General features: G+C 44.8%; 1 protein-coding gene across 5 annotated transcripts in view; it reads right to left on the bottom strand.

The window, feature by feature from the left end:
• Nucleotides 1-18714, bottom strand: part of AXIN1 (axin 1) — a 179766-nt gene that overhangs the window by 49375 nt on the left and 111677 nt on the right. For all 5 annotated transcript variants that reach the window (XM_084642291.1, XM_084642290.1, XM_084642292.1 and 2 more), the window contains one exon: nucleotides 8738-8834. In XM_084642291.1, the coding sequence (XP_084498417.1) occupies nucleotides 8738-8834 (97 nt within the window). The remainder of the gene's footprint in view (nucleotides 1-8737; nucleotides 8835-18714) is intronic.

The following is an 18714-nucleotide window of genomic DNA, read 5'->3' as shown; positions in this document are numbered from 1 at the left end:
TTCTCAGGGCTCTGAAGATATAGAATTCGGAGGTAATGGAGACACATCCCAAGGTGAACATTTCTGCAACTGCAGGGTGAACTGGGAGGACATGCTTCAAAGATGAGTGACCCCTTCTCAACATCCCGCATTTTCTGCTCCACAGTGGAACTGTATGGAAGCCGTTACTTCCAATATGTATGGGCCGTCCTGTGAGGGTTTTCTGGGGAGTTGGCAACTGGAGGAAGGTCAGGATCAGATCCTCTCTTCCTTTGCCTGGGTGATCCCGGTCTCTCAGGGGCATGCTGTGAAGAGCTGTAATTTCCTGCTTGTGGGGAGCTGCAAAGAGGTCCCTAGAGATGACTGAGGAAGGGACTGGTGAGGCTGCAGCAAGCTCTCCTGGAGAATATCATGGAACGGTCTTTCACAGGTGCATACAAAAAGACTGCCAAGGACTTGTGGACCCAGGTAAAGGCCCCTGAGTTGAGGGTTTTCTGGGGGGCTCTGGAAGGAAAGGGTCCCTTACACGTCCATGGAATTGTCCTCCTGGAAGTTCCTGTCGGAGTGCTGGTTCCCCAAATGTATTCTGGTGAATTCCCACTCTGAGTGTCGACACCTGACAGAGATGTCTGTCTGACGCAGGGCTGCTCCCGCTGTGACCTGGCTGCAGTGGATCTACTTGGCCGTGGGCTGGTGGCCAGGCCCTTCACACAGAACAGGCCTGCTACGGGGGCCTGCAATGCACCGGCATGGGCAGTGCATTCCCTGTGTGTTTCCTCATTTCTTCTGGGAATACACTTGCCCTTCTCATTCTCCATGTTGCTCCAGGGCTCCACTTGAGTCCAAGAATGAGATGGAGCGTCTTCAGAGACATAACAGCTGCAGCTGTTTCCCTGAGAAACAGGAGAACTGAAAAATGTCTTCGCACTTGCTGGAGAGAGGAGGAACTGGGCCCAAAGATTCTATCTCATGGATCACTGCCTGCCTGAGAGGCAGGTGAGACACAAACCCACTGCCCGTTCTAGTGGCAAGAAGCTGGTTGACAGAAGAAAACACTAAACTCCTAAAGCATTTCTAGACACTGTAAAATGTGTGGACTAGGTAGAACACAGGATGGCATGGGTTGGACTGAATGTTTTACTGGAGCTCATTTCAAGTGCCCTATAAAACTCCCTTGTGCGGATTCACCATTTCTGATTAGCTTGGCCATTTCTAAGCTCATGCTGGTAAACTGACTCTCTAGCATCATCAGGTAATCTTAATAGGTTGTACTTTATACACCTTATCACAAAGGTGCTGTCATAACGCTGCTCCTGTCTCCACCTGTGCCTGTGTTCAGATAGACAACCTAACCACGGATGCCACTACCCAGATCCTGGTGTGCGTTTGCAGTCTGTGGCCTGCCTTTCCCATTCACAGAAAGGCAGGCTGGGGGGACCATCATCCACCAGGAAGCAGGTGGGAGAGCTACAGGAGGAGGTGGCTAGGCTGAGGAGCATCCATGCCCATGAGGAATTCCTTGAGAGTATTCATATGGAGACATGCAAGGCTGAGGACTGCTGTCACACCACCCGGGGAGGAGGATAAGGCTCTGTCACAGGGAGGACACTGGCAGCTGGTTACTTCTGGCAGCAGGCAGTGCTCTATTCCTACTCCCAACCCACCCACCATGGTGATGGAAAACTGTTATGCTGCCCCGGCAATGAGTGACGAGGAACCACCCCCAAAGGTGGAGGAGGAGAAGCCATGAACCCCCAAGGCTGGGAAGATCGTAGCCACCACTCCCAGGAGGAAATGTAGGATAGTGGTGGTTGGTGACTCTCTTCTGAGGGGGATGGAGGCACCCATCTGTCGCCCTGACTTGGGATCCCGGGAGGTATGCTGCCTGTCAGGGCCCCGTATCCGAGACATTACAGAGGGATTGTTGAGGATCATCCAGCCCTCTGACTACTACCCCCTGCTACTCATCCATGTGGGCACTAATGATACTACAAGGTATGACCCTCAGCAGATCAGAAGTGGCCCTGGGAGTAAGGGTGAAGGAGTTGGGAATGCAGGTGGTGTTCTCTTCAATCCTTCTGGTCAAGTGTAGGGGCCCAGGCAGAGACAGATGCATCCTGGAGATGAATGCCTGGCTGAGAGGATGGTGTCGCCAGGAGGGCTTCAGCTTCCTTGACCACAGGATGCTGTTCCAGGAAGGACTGCTAAGCAGAGATTGGGTCCACCTATCGAGGAAGGGGAAGAGCATATTTGGATACAGACTGGCTAACCTAGTGAGGAGAGCTTTAAACTAGGTTTGAAGGGAGCAGGTGACCAAAGCCCCCAGGTAAGTCAAAAACATGGAGACCTGGGAGAAGGGTCGGAATTTGGGTGAGCATGGCCTGTTATAGCAGGGATAAGGGAAAGACAAGACAGAACGGGGATTGGGGGGGAGAAATCAAATCAGTGTCTTAGATGTCTGTATACTAATGCAAGAAGTATGAGGAATAAACAGGAAGAACTCAAAATGCTAGTAAACTAACACAACTAGTAGGATAATACGTATGACTGAAATATTGGTATAGAAGGGTACAGCTTGCTCAGAAAGGACAGGCAGGGAAAAAAGGGAGGAGGTGTTGCCTTATATATTAAAAATGTATATACTTGGACTGAGGTTGAGATGGAAATAGGAGACAGACTTGTTGAAAGTCACTGGGTAAGGATAAAAGGAGTAAAAAACAAGGGTGATGTCATGGTAGGGGGTCTACTACAGACCACCAAACCAGGAAGAAGAGGTGGATGAGGCCTTTTTTAAACAACTAACAAGATCATCCAAAGCACAGGACTTGGTGGTGATTGGGGACTTCAACTACTCAGACATCTGTTGGGAAAATAACACAGCAAGGCACAGATTATCCAACAAGTTCTTGGAATGTACTGGAGATAATTTTTTATTTCAAAAGGTGGAGAAAGCTACTATGGGAGAGGCTGTTCTAGATTTGATTTTGACAAATAGGGAGGAACTGGTTGCAAATTTGAAAGTGGAAGGCAGCCTGGGTGGAAGTGATCATGAAATGATAGAGTTCATGATTCTAAGGAATGGTAGGAGGGAGAACAGCAAAATAAAGACAATGGATTTCAAGAAGGCAGATTTTACCAAACTCAGGGATTTGGTAGGTAAGATCCCATGGGAAGCAAGTCTAAGAAAAACAATTGAAGACAATTGTCAGTTTTTCCAGGAGACATTATTAAGGGCACAAGAGCAAACTATCCCACTGGGTAGGAAAGATAGGAAGTATTGCAAGAGACCACCCTGACTTAACCAGGAGATCTTCAATGATCTAAAAATCAAAAAAGAGTCCTACAAAAAGTGGAAACTAGGTCAAATTATAAAGACTGAATATAAACAAACAACACAAGTATGTAGGGACAAAATTAGAAAGGCCAAGACACAAAATGAGATCAAACTAACTAGAGAAAATGGGTAACAAGAAAACATTCTACAAATATATTAGAAGCAAGAGGAAGACCAAGGACAGGCTAGGCCCATTACTCAATGGGCTGGGGGAGGGGAGGGGGGGAGAAGAAAGAGGGGAGAAACAATAACAGAACATGTGGAAATGGCAGAGGTGCTTAATGACTTCTTTGTTTTGGTTTGAAAGTTGGTGGTGATTGGATGGCTAACATAGTGAATGCCAGTGAAAATGAGGTAGGATCAGAGGCTAAAATAGGGAAAGAACAAGTTAAACATTACTTAGACAAGTTAGATGTCTTCAAGTCACAAGGTCCTGATGAAATGCATCCTAGAATACTCAAGGAGCTGACTAAGGTGATATCTGAGCCATTAGCGATTATCTGTGAAAAGTCATGGAAGACGGGAGAGATTCCAGAAGATTGGAAAAAGGCAAATATATAATGCCAATCTATAAACAGGGAAATAAGGACAACCTGGGGAATTACAGACCAGTCAGCTTAACTTCAGAAAGACAATGGAGCAAATAATTAAGGAATCAATTTGCATACATCTAGAAGATAATAAGGTGATAAGTAACAGCATAGATTTGTCAAGAACAAATTGTGTTAAATCAACTTGATAGCTTTCTTTGACAGGGTAACAAGCCCTGTGGATGGGGGAAAGCAGTAGATGTGGTATATCTTGACTTTAGTAAAGCTTTTGATATTGTCTAGCATGACCTTCTTATAAACAAACTGAGGAAATGCATCCTATATGGAGCTACTATATGCAACCTATATGGTGCACAACTGGTTGGAAAACTGTTCCCAGAGAGTAGTTATCAGTGGTTCACAGTCATGCTGGAAGGGCATAATGAGTGGGGTCCCACAAGGAACAGTTCTGGGACCGATTCTGTTCAATATCTTCATCAATGATTTAGATAATGGCATGGAGAGTACACTTATAAAGTTTGTGGATGATACGAAGTTGGGAGGGGTTGCAAGTGCTTTGGAGAACAGGATTAAAATTCAAAATGATCCGGACAAACTGGAAAAATGGTCTGAAGTACACAGGATTAAATTCAATAAGGACAAATGCAAAGTACTCCATTTAGGAAGGAACAATCAGTTGCACACATACAAAATGGGAAATGACGGCCTAGGAAGGAGTACTATGGAAAGGGATCTGGGGGTCATAGTGGACCACAAGCTAAATGAATCAACAGTGTAACACTGTTGCAAAAAACAAAACAAAAGAAAAACAAACCTCATTCTACGATGTATTAGCAGGAGTGTTGTAAGCAAGACACAAGAACTAATTCTTCTGCTCTACTCTGCGCTGATTAGGCCTCAACTGGAGTATTGTGTCCAGTTCTGGGCGCCACGTTTCAGGAAAGATGTGGACAAATTGGAGAAAGTCCAGAGAAGAGTGACCAAAATGATTAAAGGTCTAGAAAACATAACCTATGAGGGAAGATTGAAAAAACTGGGTTTGTTTAGTCCGGAAAAGAGAAGACTGAGAGGGGACATGATAAAGTTTTCAAGTACGTAAAAGGTTGTTACAAGGAGGAGGGAGAAAAATTGTTCTTCTTAACCTCAGAGGATAGGACAAGAAGCAATGGGCTTAAATTGCAGCAAGGGAGGTTTAGGTTGGACATTAGGAAAAACTTCCTAACTGTCAGCGTGGTTAAGCACTGGAATAAATTGCCAAGGGAGGTTGTGGAATCGCCATCACTGGAGATTTTTAAAAGCAGGTTAGACAAACACCTGCCAGGGAGGTCTAGATAATACTTAGTCCTGCCATGAGTGCAGGGGACTCGGCTAGATGACCTTTCAAGGTCTCTTCCAGTCCTATGATTCTATAAAAGGCTCTATAATCAATTTCACATTTGTGTAGCACCCATCAGAGAAGCTGCTAAACGGGGGGTGGGGGTGGGGGGGCAAACTATGACCCACAGGCTGGATCTGGCCTGTCAGGGCTTTCAATCCGGCCCGCAGGATTGCCAGCCCCGTGGTGCAGCAGGGCTAAGGCAGGCTCCCTGACTGCTCTTGTCCCGCACCGTTCCCAGAAGCGGCCAGCACCACATCCCTGCGGCCCCTGGCGGGGGTGGGGAAAGGGCTCCCTGTGCTGCCCTCACCTGCAGGCCCCACCCCATGCAGCTCCCATTGGCCAGGAACGTGGAACCACAGCCAATGGGAGCTTCAGAGATGATACCCAGAGGTGAGGGGAGCGCAATGGGGAGCTGCATGCCCCAACCCACCCCCATGAGCCACTGCTGGACATGCTGGCCACTTCCAGGAGCGGTGCAGGGCCGGGAGCGGTGCGGGGCCAGGGCAGGAACCCCCTCCTCTCCTCTTTCTCCCCTAAGTACACCAAGTCCCCGCTCCTCCCCGTCCCAGCGCTTCCCGCCCGCCACAGAACAGCAGTTTGGCGGCGCTTAGGACTTTCCGGGAGGGAGGGGGAAGAGTGGGGACACAGCGAGCTCGGGGGAGGAGGCGGTAAAGAGGCGGGGCAGGGGTGGGGACTTGGGGGAAAAGGGTGGAATTGGGGAGGGGCAAGGATGGGTGGGGGCGGGGCCAGGGGGGCATTGAGCACCCAGGGGGCAGAGGGGAAGTCAGCGCCTATGCCCTGAACCCCTCCTGCACCCTGCATCCCAATCCTGAGCTCCCTCTCGCACTCCGCACCCCCTGACCTGAGCACCCAACCCCCTGCCCTGAGCCCCCGCTGCACCGTGTACCCCAACCTCTTGCTCTGAGGCCTCTAACTCCCTGCCTTGAGCCCCCTGCCACACACCTCCTGCACCCCAACCCCCTGCCGCACCCCACACCCCTCCTGCGGCCCAACCCCCTGCCCTGAGCCCCCTTCTTCACTCCGCACCCCTCCTGCACCTGAACCCGCTGTGCCCCAGCCCTACATTCATGGCCCTGCATACAATTTCACCAGCCAGATGTGGCCCTCGGGCCAAAAAGTTTGCCCACCCCTGAGCTAAACTCTTCACTGGTAAATGAATGGTGAGGTCCCTAGCGGACTTTGTGAACACAGCTTCCTTCCTGGTAAAGGCGACTATACCATAATAAGGGAATTACGCAATGCATTCTGCAAGAACTATCTGAATTAGTTACATTATAGCAATTGGCTATTCTGATAAGGTTTGTGTCCTGTTGTGAAATCCTCCACCGAAGTCAATGGGTTATTACTGCCTGTCCGAGAGTGTGCTACAGATCAGGTCTAGACAGGTGCAGGGATTACTTTAACTATAGGTCATACTACATAGCAGTGACTGATTTTGGAAAGCAACAATGGAAAAATGTATCCACTTAGAAGTTAATTGGGTAGATTTAATTCGACACACCTGCATTTAATTTTAATTTTAAAAACCGAACTTTATAAAATGCCACACTGGTGTGTGCTAAAACATATTGTCTAATTACCTTCTCGTTTCACAGTGGATGGATAAAGTGAGGGCAGAGCAGTGCCTCTCTGAAGTCTATGCCAATTCCATGCCAGTAATTGGCAGGCAGGAGGTGCCACAGTGTCTGAACTAAACTCTTATTCCCTGGAGAGAGACTAGAACTAACTTGCTTCCTCAGTCCTCTCAAATATAAATATGCAATGAAATATCTTCTCCCCTGGGACTTAAAATTAAAGCACAAAACTTAATAGGAAAACTGTATCTTTCCTTGTGGAGTGTCTGTGTGAAATTTACAAGGAGCAGGTAATTCTCAAAGAACATGCTGATAAGCACTACAGTAGAAACGTTTACAAGCAGCAGGTGTCCAATTTAAACCTTGCCTTTTTAAAAAAAAACCTGTTTCCCAAAAAAGTCAATAAAATTTCATGCTAAGTAAAACTAATTAGCTTGCGAGTAACCACTGCTGGAATGACACTTATTCATCTCAACAAAAGAAATATCTGGCAGATGGAAGTTCGTTAAGGCAGAGTTTGCCATACATATTTTATGCGCCACACTCAGAATTTATAACCTGCGGTTCACTGAAGCGTTGCCAGTACACTTGATCAATAGAAAGCCACTATTATTTTTATCCAAAAGGTAAAGCTGCTGACAGGCTTTGAAGTCAAAGAATATTCACTCAGTGGTTCCCGCTGTTCGGCAATTGAAAAAAAAAAAAAAAGGCCAAGCCTTCAAATTTCAACTCTAACAAAGCAATGCTTACAGTAAAAACGGCAGCAGCGGGAAATAAAAAGGCACCCAGCCAGTCTTTTCGACAGCAACCACACTGTGAAAGCAAATATGTGAAAGGAGAAGAGGCTGAACAACGGTGGCTAGTAAGCTTCCATAGCCAGGGCTTTTATTTTCAACCCAATGATCAAAGCTCAGGAGACCCTCTTAAATCATCAGGAAAATAATCTAATTTAAAAGGCAAAACAAAGATTTAAAACACAAGATTAAAACAAGCGTGGATTTTGCCTGCATTGCACTGCTTCTGAACAGGCAGGATGAGAGTGACTATGCTAAGTGAAATAATTTCTCGGAGGACAGGGACATTTTCTCAATTTGATTTGTGCTAGAGCACAGCTGCCCAAGGACGAAAGTAGTATCTTTATTTTCTGCTAAACATGACATGTCACATGTAACTTCTCGCTCAGGGGAAAAAAAGCTTACAGGGATCAGCAAATGTGCAGAAGTTGCTACAGAATCCAAAGGGTTATGCTAAGGGTCTAAGACCACGCTCTTTGCCTGATGAAACCGGGGAAAAACTAGAGACAAGAAAGGAGCCCACCTTTCTATCTTATATCCCAAAATAGTGGTCCTCTGCATCAGGATGGGCTGCCTGGACAGAAACACCAGTTGGAGACATGACATTTGTCAAATAGCCACCAATCCAGATCCCTAAATTGCCCCTAAATTTACATTATTTCTCTGCTCAGCTTTACTTTGTGCTAGATGGGTAGGAGCTACATGTTACAGAACTATATCCAAAATTAGCTCCAAAGTGCTTACTGTGAGGTGCCTGCCACCACAATATATGTGAGCTTGCAACTGTAGCTAGCCCAGCCATCTTACCCAACAACCCAACCCCTGTCCTGGATCCTCAAACAGGCAACTATTCACCAATTACCTTAAAGGGCTGTGCATTTTAAAATCCAGTGTTGAGTAGGCGTAACAGTTTTGAAGTGGACTATTCAACTTTGCCTCTCGAGAGCCCACTGGACCACCATTTTAAAAAGCAATGCACTCCCCTGTGACTCCCATACTATACTCCCATACCACCTGGAGACCTGATCTTTTGCTGACTAAGTGTGCACCTTCAGTCTCTCGTACTGGGAGATAAACTTCTCGACAGGCAGAGTATTGCTACTTACAGGAATGTGAGGTAGTGGCACACGTCCATTTGCTTTGGCACTTTCCTGCATCTCTCGGCGATGCTGCTTTCGGAGTCTGTACGGTGGGATCCCATCTCTGCCAGGACAAAACGACAATATGCGCCACTTTAGTGCCTTCCATGAGCTGATCTCAAAGCACACTACCTTCATTTAAGCGTCATAACTCCCTTCTGAAGCAGGTATATCTCTGTTTCATAGATGAGGAAACTGAAGGAGAAAGGTTCCTTGTACACTTGTCAAGTGAGCTGGTTATGGAAGATAGGAGCTAGTGAGGAGCAGTCAAATGTAAGAGAGTGCCACTTAAATATAACATATGAAGACAAGCAACTGAATAGTGACAAAATGTATATGTGCTTATATACAAATGCTAGAAGTCTAAACATTTTCCATCATTGTTTGCAGTGGTGTTGTACCCATGCTGATCCCAGGATATTGGACAGACAATGTGGGTGAGGTAATATCATTTATTGGACCTGCTTCTGTTGATGAAAGAGACAAGCTTTTGAGCTTTCAAAAACCTGTCTCTTTCACCAACAGAAGCTGGTCCAATAAAAGATACCACCTCTTCTCTCTAGAAGTCTACATACTAAGATGGGTGAACTTGAGTGCATTAAAGGAGGATATTGATATAACAGGCAACATGGAAACTTGGTGGAATGAAGATAATCAATGGGACACAGTAATACTAGGGTACAACATATCTAAGAATAAGAGAGTAGGTTGCACTGGTGGGGGAGTGGTACTACCTGTGAAAGAAAGCATTGAGTCAAATAAAGTAAAAATCTTAAATGACTCAAACTCTACCATAGGATCTCTATGGATAGAAATTCCATACTTGAACAATATGTGTACAGCAGTAGCATTATACTACTGACCATCTGACGGAGGATGGTGACAGTGACTGTGAAATACTCAGGCAGATTAGAGAGGCTGAAAAGGCAAAAAACACAATAATAATGGAGGATTTCAGGTATCTTCATATTGGCTGGGTATTATGGCAAGGCGCCTCCTTCACCTCTCCAGGCAGTACAGGGGGCCTGGAGTAAATCAGTTTCATTCCAGAGAGATTTTATTCCTCACTCAGGTTTTATTTTTCAGTGTTTACAAGGTGGGTCTCAGGGTAGGCCCAAGGAGTGCTCTTCAACCAAACAAACAAAAAAACAAGTTAATAACATAAAAAGATCGAAGAGTCATCTGTTTAGTGTGCAGTGGCAGTCAAAAAACTAACAGAATGCTAGGAACCATTAGGAAAGGAATAGATAATAAAACAATCATAATGCCCCTATATCATAATGCCACTATATACATCAATGGTACTTCTACACCTTGAATACTGTGTGCAATTCTGGTTGCCCCATCTCAAAGAAGATATATTGGAATTGGAAAAGGTACAGAATAGGGCAACAAAAATGAATCAGGGTATGAAATAACTTCCATGTGAGGAAAAGTTAAAATGACTGGGACTGCTCAGCTTAGAAAAGAGACGACAGAGGTCTATATAATCATGACTTGTGTGGAGAATGTGAATAGGGAAGTGTTATTTACACAACACAAGAACTAGCGCTCACCTAAGAAATTTATAGACAGCAGTTTAAAACAAGTAAAAGGCAGTACTTATTCACACAAAATGCACAGCCAACCTGGAGAACTAGTTGCCATGGGGTACTGTGAAGGCCAAAAGTATAGCTGGATTCAAAAAAGGATTAGATAAGTTTGATGGAGGATACTCCATCACTGGCTGTTAGTCAAGATGGTAGGGATGCAACCCCATGCTCTAGGTTTCCCTAAACCTCCAACTGGCTGAAGCTGGGACTGGGCGACAGGAGATGGATCACTCAAAATTGCCCTGTTCTGTTCATTCCCTCTGAAGCATCTGGCACTGGCCACAGTTGGAAGACAGGATACCGAGCTAGATGGACCATTGGTCTGACCCTGTATGGCCATTCTTATGTTCTTATAACTATATCTGCCTATATGACCACGAACTCCTACCAACATTTCTCTTTCTGTTCAAAACACTAGAAATTAAATGAGAAAATTTCATTAATGCAGTGTTCAGGTTCCCTGGCTGTATCTATTGCCCTTCCAGAATGTCAAGTTCAGCAAAATTCACTCCTTTCCTATCATCTTTCCCAGGATATAGAATTCCCCCTTTAATAAATTCACCCCAAGAGATGTTTCCAACCAAACCATGTGCTCATCCACATTTGCTAGCTTTCCCCCAGCACTTGGTTTAAAAATTTCTCTATAAACTCTTTTAATTTTACACGCCAGCGATCTGGTTCTGTTTTGGTCTAGGTGGAGCACCCATGGAAAAAACTTAGCGGGTGCTTAGCACCCACCAACAACCAGTACCCCCCCACGCCTCCCGGCCACTGATGGCCCTGCCAATCAACTCCTCCCTCTCAGCACATCCTGCCCTCCGCGATCAGCTGTTCCACAGCGTGCAGGAGGCACGGGGCGGGGAGGAGCGCGATGGGGTGCACTTGTGGGAAGGGGCGGAACTGGGTGGGAAGGGGGAGGGTGGGGGGAGGGAAGAGGTGGGGTGGGGGCTTGAGGGAAGGGGTGGGGTGGGGGCTTGAGGGAAGGGGTGGAGTAGGGGCAGGGTCTGGAGCTGAGTGGGAGTTGAGCACCCCCAGGGAAAGGAGGAAGCCGGTGCCTGTGGTGCAAGCAAACAATGTGTGTTTTAATACGGCTAAATGTAAATATATATAACCAGGAACCATGAATGTAGGCCATTCTTACATGATGGGGGACCATATCCTGGGAAGCAGCGACTCTAAAAAAGATTGAGGGTCATGGTGGAAAATCAGCTGAACATGAGCTCCCAGTGCAATGCTGTGGCCAAAAGGACGAATGTGATCCTTGGATGCATAATCAAGGGAATCACAAGCAGAAATAGAGAGGTTATTTTACCTCTGTATTTGGCAGTTGGTGCAACTACTGCTAGAATACCGTGTCCAGGTCTTGCGTCCTCAATTCAGGAAGTATGCTGATGAACTGGAGAGGGTTCAGAGGAAAGCTATGAGAATGATTAAAGGATTAGAATATCTGCCTGTAGTGGTAGACTCAAGGAGCTCAATCTATTTAGCTTAACAAAGAGAAGGTTAAGGGGTGGCTTGTTTATAGTCTATAAGTACCTACATGGGGAACAAATACTTAATGATGAGCTCTTCAATCTAGTGGAGAAAGGTCTAACATGATCCAATGGCTGGAAACTGAAGCTAGACAAATTCAGACTGGAAATAAGGCGTAATTAACCATTGGAACACACTACCATGGGCGGGGTCGGGGGGGAGGGAGATTCTCCATCCCTGGCATTTTTAAATCAAGACAGGATTTTTTCTAAAAGCTCTGCTCCAGATTTCGGGGCAGTTCTCTAGCCTGTGCTATGAAGGGTTCAGACTAGATGATCACGATGGTCCTTCTGGCTCGGAATCTATGAAGAAAATGTAGGGCTGACAGGCAGTACTGCCCCTATTCTCCCTGCCCTTCTCCTGTCACTCACCTCCATGTCTCCCTTTCCAGTATCCCATCCCACTCCTCCAACTTCACCTATGCCCCACTCCTTTCCATCCCTTGATCCACAACTGCTCTCCTACCAACTCATCCCTATTTCTTCCCCTCTCATAATCATCCATCTCCTTGTTGCACCCCAAAGCTCTTTGCCACCTCTGACAGCCCTGATCACCTTCCCCTCCCACAGAACATCTGCATGGGTAATTTATTTTCTTTTAAAAAATAATGTCTGTGCCTTCTGAATACTCTGCTGTCGTCCGATTACATCTCCCCAAAATACAAAAACCCTTGGACAGAGGCAGGTGGTAGCAAGAAGCCTCTTTTCTGTATTTCAGATTTCTGCCTATGGCTGGATTTGAGCTCACAGTGACCGGGCGTTGCTCAGGCTCAATGGCTGTAACATTCCTCCTTGAACTATTCAGTTCCCATGATTCATAGATAGCTTCCAACTGCCTTAGCCTCCATCTCTGCACATGCACAGTGTAATCTGTTTGGGGAGGGAGCTTTAGAACTGCTTCGTGCATGCTTAACTAGAGAACCAAACTCTTTGGCTAACAACTCTATAATTTGATTTCCCTCGAAGGGCTAGTGGGTGGCATGCACTCTTTTAGGGTAACTCTTGAGCGTTTGAGTTCCTGGTGTAATTATCTCAGCCCTGGTTTGCTATCTATGTACAAAAAATAGAGATTGCTAAAACAAGTGAACTTAGAGAAAAACTGGGGTGGCTTTTTGGGGGGGAGAAAGGGGACTATAATTTGGAAATCCCTTGGTCATATGGCTCCAAATTTGCATCAGTAACCAAACCCCATGCCGCTAGGAGGCACACCAAATTTCAAGGCAATCTGAGTAACCAGGTGGATCTTAGAGCACTTAGAAGAGTTGTGCTTTAAACAGCCAGTCTTAACCTTCAGCGTAGCACAGCTGATGCTCTGCTGTAATACAGTGAGTAGACCACAGATTGGTCTGGGAGAGGAGGAGGAGGAGGAAGAAAAGGCAGTACAAGGATAACTACAGTGAGGAAAACTTAGCCTGGAAATCAGGGACACATTTTTAAATACTGAGGGTAGTTAACCACTGGAGCAGCTTCCAAAGGGATGTGGTGAATTCCCTATCACTGATATCTTTCTAAAAGATACTCTAACTCAACCAGAAGTTATGGGCTTGACCCAGGAATCACTGGATGAAAATTTATGACCTGTGCTATGCAGGAGGTCAGGCAAGATGATTGCCATGTTCCCTTCTGGCCTTAAAATTTATGGATTGTTACTGCATGGTTGGGTTCTGCTGAAAGTTCCAAAGAACAGTTTCTAATTAGCTCTGTTACCATGCATCTGAGGAGCCTCATCTCCCACATTCAGGTGCTATGGTGCATGACAGTAAGTGTGTTCCTCCTTTCCCCTTGCCCAGTGGCCTCTGAACCCACCCATCTGCTCTGAGGACACTGCCACATGTGGGTGGTGACTAGAGCTGGTCCACTCATCCACTGCAAGTAAACAGCCATTGTGAATGTTTAGTTTTTCCATCAAATAATTATTTGCATGTGTTTCCATTTTTGCACCCATACTGTGCCAATGCTCAGGAGGTTAGCCATTTGTTCAGACAGGTGGCTGTAAATTTGTTGTTCAGTGTTTAAGAGGGGACTGGTCTAGCTACTTAAAGAGTTTCTGTGTCATTTCACTAATTCCCTTCTGTTTTCTCCTTCAGCTCATGGATGAGCAGGGGAAATGCAGAGCACAATAAAGAAAGAGTCAGTGGCTGCAATTAAGTATATTTGGTTATTTTCCCAATTATTTTTGAATGGTTATAATGTTAGTGTATATGACTCATTTACTCAGAAAATGTCTGGCCCTTGATCCTAATATTTGTTAATGTTTAATAAATGTTTTGTAATTTAAGCTGTGAATAATGTAGCACACAGAGCTAGTTTATATCTAATTCAGCGTGTTCTGCTCATTACACAAGATGTTTCTCCAACACGGCGGAGACCAGCCTAGCTGATACCTTGGTTGCACTGGGGCTTTGCACATCTGAGGCAGAGTCAAGAGGAGCCAAGTAGATGCCTTGGCTGCCACTGAGAGAGAAGCAGCAGCATACAGAGCACAGAGAATTTGCTGAAAGGCAGGGCAAAGCACTATGTAACAGAGCTAGGCAGAGGCTTTGATCCACACTTGCACTGTGAGTCCCAGTGCAGGAGGGGCAATGCACAGCTAGCTCTGTGGTGGTGAACTCCGTCACAAAGTTCAGGGCAGCTGCACCTGTATTCCCCCTCTATGGGCCACCAAGGGCATCCACTGTAAGCTTTCATCTCCAAGCCATCACCTCCTTGGACAGAGAACCACATCTCACTCCCTCCTGACTGGGGTTTATCCAGGCTGTACAGTTCCCTGCCTATACTGTGTTATTTCCTTCAAGCCAGACTGCCTAAGCAGGCCAGTGTCTGTGTTTTGCTCTCTCCTCAGAGACTATAAAGAGCATATTTTTCCACTGTCATAAGTTACTACCCAGCTTGTCTAAGCAAGCACATTTATTCATAAGAAAAAAAGCATTAGCATCAGAGAATCATAGGGTGAGTAGGGACTGCAAGAGTCACCTAGTCTAAACCCCTCAAGATGCAGGATTTGTTGGGTCTAAACCATTCAAGAGAGATGGCTATCCAGCCTCCTTGTGAAAACTTCCAGTGAAGGAGCTTCCACAAGCTCCCTAGGCAGTCTGTTCCATTGTCCTTCTCTTCTTAGAGTTAGGAAGTTTTTCCTGAGATTTAATCTAAATCTGCTATACTGTAGTTTGAACCCATTGCCTCTTGTCCTGCCCTCTGTGGCAGGAGAGAACAACTTTTCTCCATCTTTTTTATGGCAGCCTTTCAAATATTTGAAGACTGCTATCATGTCCCCCGCTCAATCTCCTCTTTTCCAAACTAAACATACCCAGTTCCTTCAGCCCTTGCTCATATGGCTTACATTCCATCCCTTTGATCATTTTTGTCGCTCGCCTCTGGATCCTTTCCAGTTTTTCTACATCCTTTCTATAAACTGGTGACCAAAATTGGACACAGTACTCCAGCTGAAGCCTAACCAGTGCTGAGTAGAGCAGTACTATCGCCTCCTGTGATAGCACTGTGACTTGCATGCTATGCTTCTATTAATGCAACCTAAAATTGCATTTGCTTTTTTTTGCTGACTCATGTTGAGGTTGGGATCCGTCACAACTCCCAGATCCTTCACAGCAGTGCTGCTGCCAAGCCAGTTATTCCCTATTCTGTATTTGTATGCATTTGTTTTAATTCCCCTAAGTGTAGCACCTTACACTTGTCTTTGTTGAATTTCATTTTGGTATCTAGTTCCCCAATTTATCAAGATCCCTCTGAATTTTAGCTCTATCCTCCAAAGTGTTGGCAACCTCCCCTATCCCCCAGCTTTGTGTCATTTGCAAAACTGATCAGTCTGCTGTCTATTCCCACATCCAGGTCATTAATAAAGATGTTAAACAGCACCGGACTCAGAACAGATCCCTGTGGAACCTCACTTGAGACCTCCCTCCAGTCTGGCATCATTCCATTAGTAGTTACTCTTTGTTTGTGGCTGTTTAACCAATTATGTATCCACTTAATGGCAGTTCTGCCAACCCCACACTTCTCCAGCTTGCTTATCAGAATGTCATGTGGCACTGTGTCAAAAGTCCTGCTGAAGTCCAGGTATATTATGTCCACCACATTCCCTGTATTCACCAAACCAGTTACCCTGTCAAAGAAGGAAATCAAGATGCTTTGGCATGATGTGCTCTTAGTAAATCCATGCTGGTTTCTAGTGATTACCCCTTCATCCTCCAGGTATTCACAAATTGAGTTTTATACATTGCTTTAGTAGCTTCTCAGGTATCGAAGTCAGGCTGACTGGTCTATAATTCTCCATCTCCTCCTTTTTAAAGATGGGCACTACATTAGCCCTTCTCCAGTCTTCCGGGACCTCTACTATCATCCATGAGTTAGCAAATATTATTGCCAGTGGCTCCAAGATTTCCTCAGTAAATTACAGAGAAAACAATACAAGAACCTACACACTTATAATAAGCTTAAGCAGGGGCTCTCGTAGGAGTTAGTCCTTCAAACCAAGCCAACGAGTTTTTCTGTGGTTACAAGTTCATAACAGCCTTAGGTCAGAATGAGCACACCCATGATTAGTTTAGTCTTTCCTTTTGATCAAAGCTTGGGCCTTTGATCTTCAGATTCTGGCAACACGTAATTGGTAGATAATGGTCCCCTCCTCAGGGTGTAGCTTGAAAAAGCTGGGCTTCTGCATAATCAGAGGTGGGGAGTTGGTTTCACCTCTACCTAGAGGCCCCCAGGCAAACCACTTGATGATGTCCAAAAGTCCATTCTTGTCTGGTTCATTGTTCAATATAATCCTTTGAAGTTCCGAACACTTCCCTGGACTCAAAATAATACATAAGTTTTGTATTTAATACAATGGATTCCAAAGATACTTAAATTTAATCCAATGAGGTTTTTAAAGGTCTTACAGGAAATTGTCATACCTGTCACACACTGACTCTACTCCTGCTGCTGGCATCATACTTGGGGGCATACTGAGTGCTGACACAGTATCTTTTACATGCGTTGCGGGCACCACGTTTTAAGACCATAATAAGAACATAAGAATGGCCATACTGGGTCAGACCAAATGTCCATGTAGCCCAGTATCCTGTCTTCTGACAGGGGCCAATGCCAGGTGCCCCAGAGGGAATGAACACAATAGGTAATCATTAAGTGATCCATCCCCTATCGCCCATTCCCAGCTTCTGGCAAACAGAGGCGAGGGATACCATCCCTGCCCATCCTGGCTAAAAGCCACTGATGGACCTATCCTCCATGAACTTATCTAGCTTTTTTGAACCCTTTTATAGTCTTGGCCTTCACATCATCCTCTGGCAAAGACTTCCACAGGTTGACTGTGTGTTGTGTGAAAACAACCATTGCTACCACTGCTGGTGGTAAATCATTTTTGGTTTAGTACAGATGGGCCCAAGGCGGTTGCCCAACTGTAAAAAATCCCCCAAGAATTGTACTCTCATTTTCACCAAGACACATCCATACTATTTCAGAGGCTTATTTACTATTCCTAGTTTGACAAATATACAAATACAAAACACAATAAAAGTGGTGCTCAGAGAGGACACCAACCCACGGAGACTGTATTATAAAACACAGAAAACAGGTTTATAGCCTAATGTAATTGGATTCTTTAGAAAGAAATCAAGGGGAAAAAACAAATACCCATTTAGGAATGTTGGAGTTTTAATTTTTGCAGGTTATTATAGTTTCTCCTGACACAGCAAGAGCAATGAATTTGAAATCTTTGAAATACAGATTAAACTCGCTGAGGTAGTGTTTTTAGTTCTTAGACACTGTTTTGTTAGACACACACAACTTCTCTTTACAACTGTTATACTATGCAACTCTAACAACAAATAACCACGGCTTCATTCTGAAAAGCAGCACAAGTAATCCAGTCACAATGCAACTCGCAATGTTTCGATAATTCACATTTACACTGGCCAGCTGTATTTATTATTGGGTTAAATAAAATTGCTAAATATATTCTTTATAGTTGCTTCCAAGTATTGCATAAAACAAAGCTGTTTAAAACTGTCACATTACCAATTCCTGCATTCCCTTCACACACTATTTGACAATGAGAACAGACTGCTTACTGTACACTAAGCCTGAACAACCAAAGAATTACAACTACCAAACTGTTCAAGGAACAATAAAAGAGCAGACTTGTATTACAACTTATGTTTGCTACCAAACAGTTATTGCAATAGGCACTTAATTCAGTTGCTCTCTGTTTCAAATAAAACAGGAGGACTTGTGGCACCTTAGAGACTAACAAATTTATTAGAGCATAAGCTTTCATGGGCTACAGCCCACTTCATCAGATGCATAGAATGGAACATATAGTAAGAAGATCATATACCAGCTAATTTTGTGGATACAGACTAACATGGATTATATCTTCTTACTATATGTTCCATTCTATGCATCCGATGAAGTGGGCTGTAGCCCACGAAAGCTTATGCTCTAATAAATTTGTTAGTCTCTAAGGTTCCACAAGTCCTCCTGTTCTTTTTGCGGATACAGACTAACACAGCTGCTACTCTGAAACCTATCTTTTTCAAATGTTAGTGACTAAAATTCACATTGTCCTCAGAGGATTCTTCTCTTTCCTTATTACTGTGGGCATACAGGATTGCTACAGATTTGCTAGTGTGACTCAATTACCTCATGTGAATGGAATTTTATTGAGTAACCAAAAAACTCAAAATGAAATTCGATTAAACAGACATGATTAATGACAAGTGCTTTTTAATATGAAGACAACTGACAAAACAGAAACTTAGGCTAATTATGACTCTGCTTATTGGTTGCAAGTAATGTAATA

The sequence above is a fragment of the Lepidochelys olivacea genome, assembly GCF_965140295.1.
Source record: "Lepidochelys olivacea isolate rLepOli2 genome assembly, chromosome: 10".
NCBI classification, from domain to species: domain Eukaryota; kingdom Metazoa; phylum Chordata; order Testudines; family Cheloniidae; genus Lepidochelys; species Lepidochelys olivacea.
This window is presented reverse-complemented; position numbering and strand designations above follow the sequence as displayed.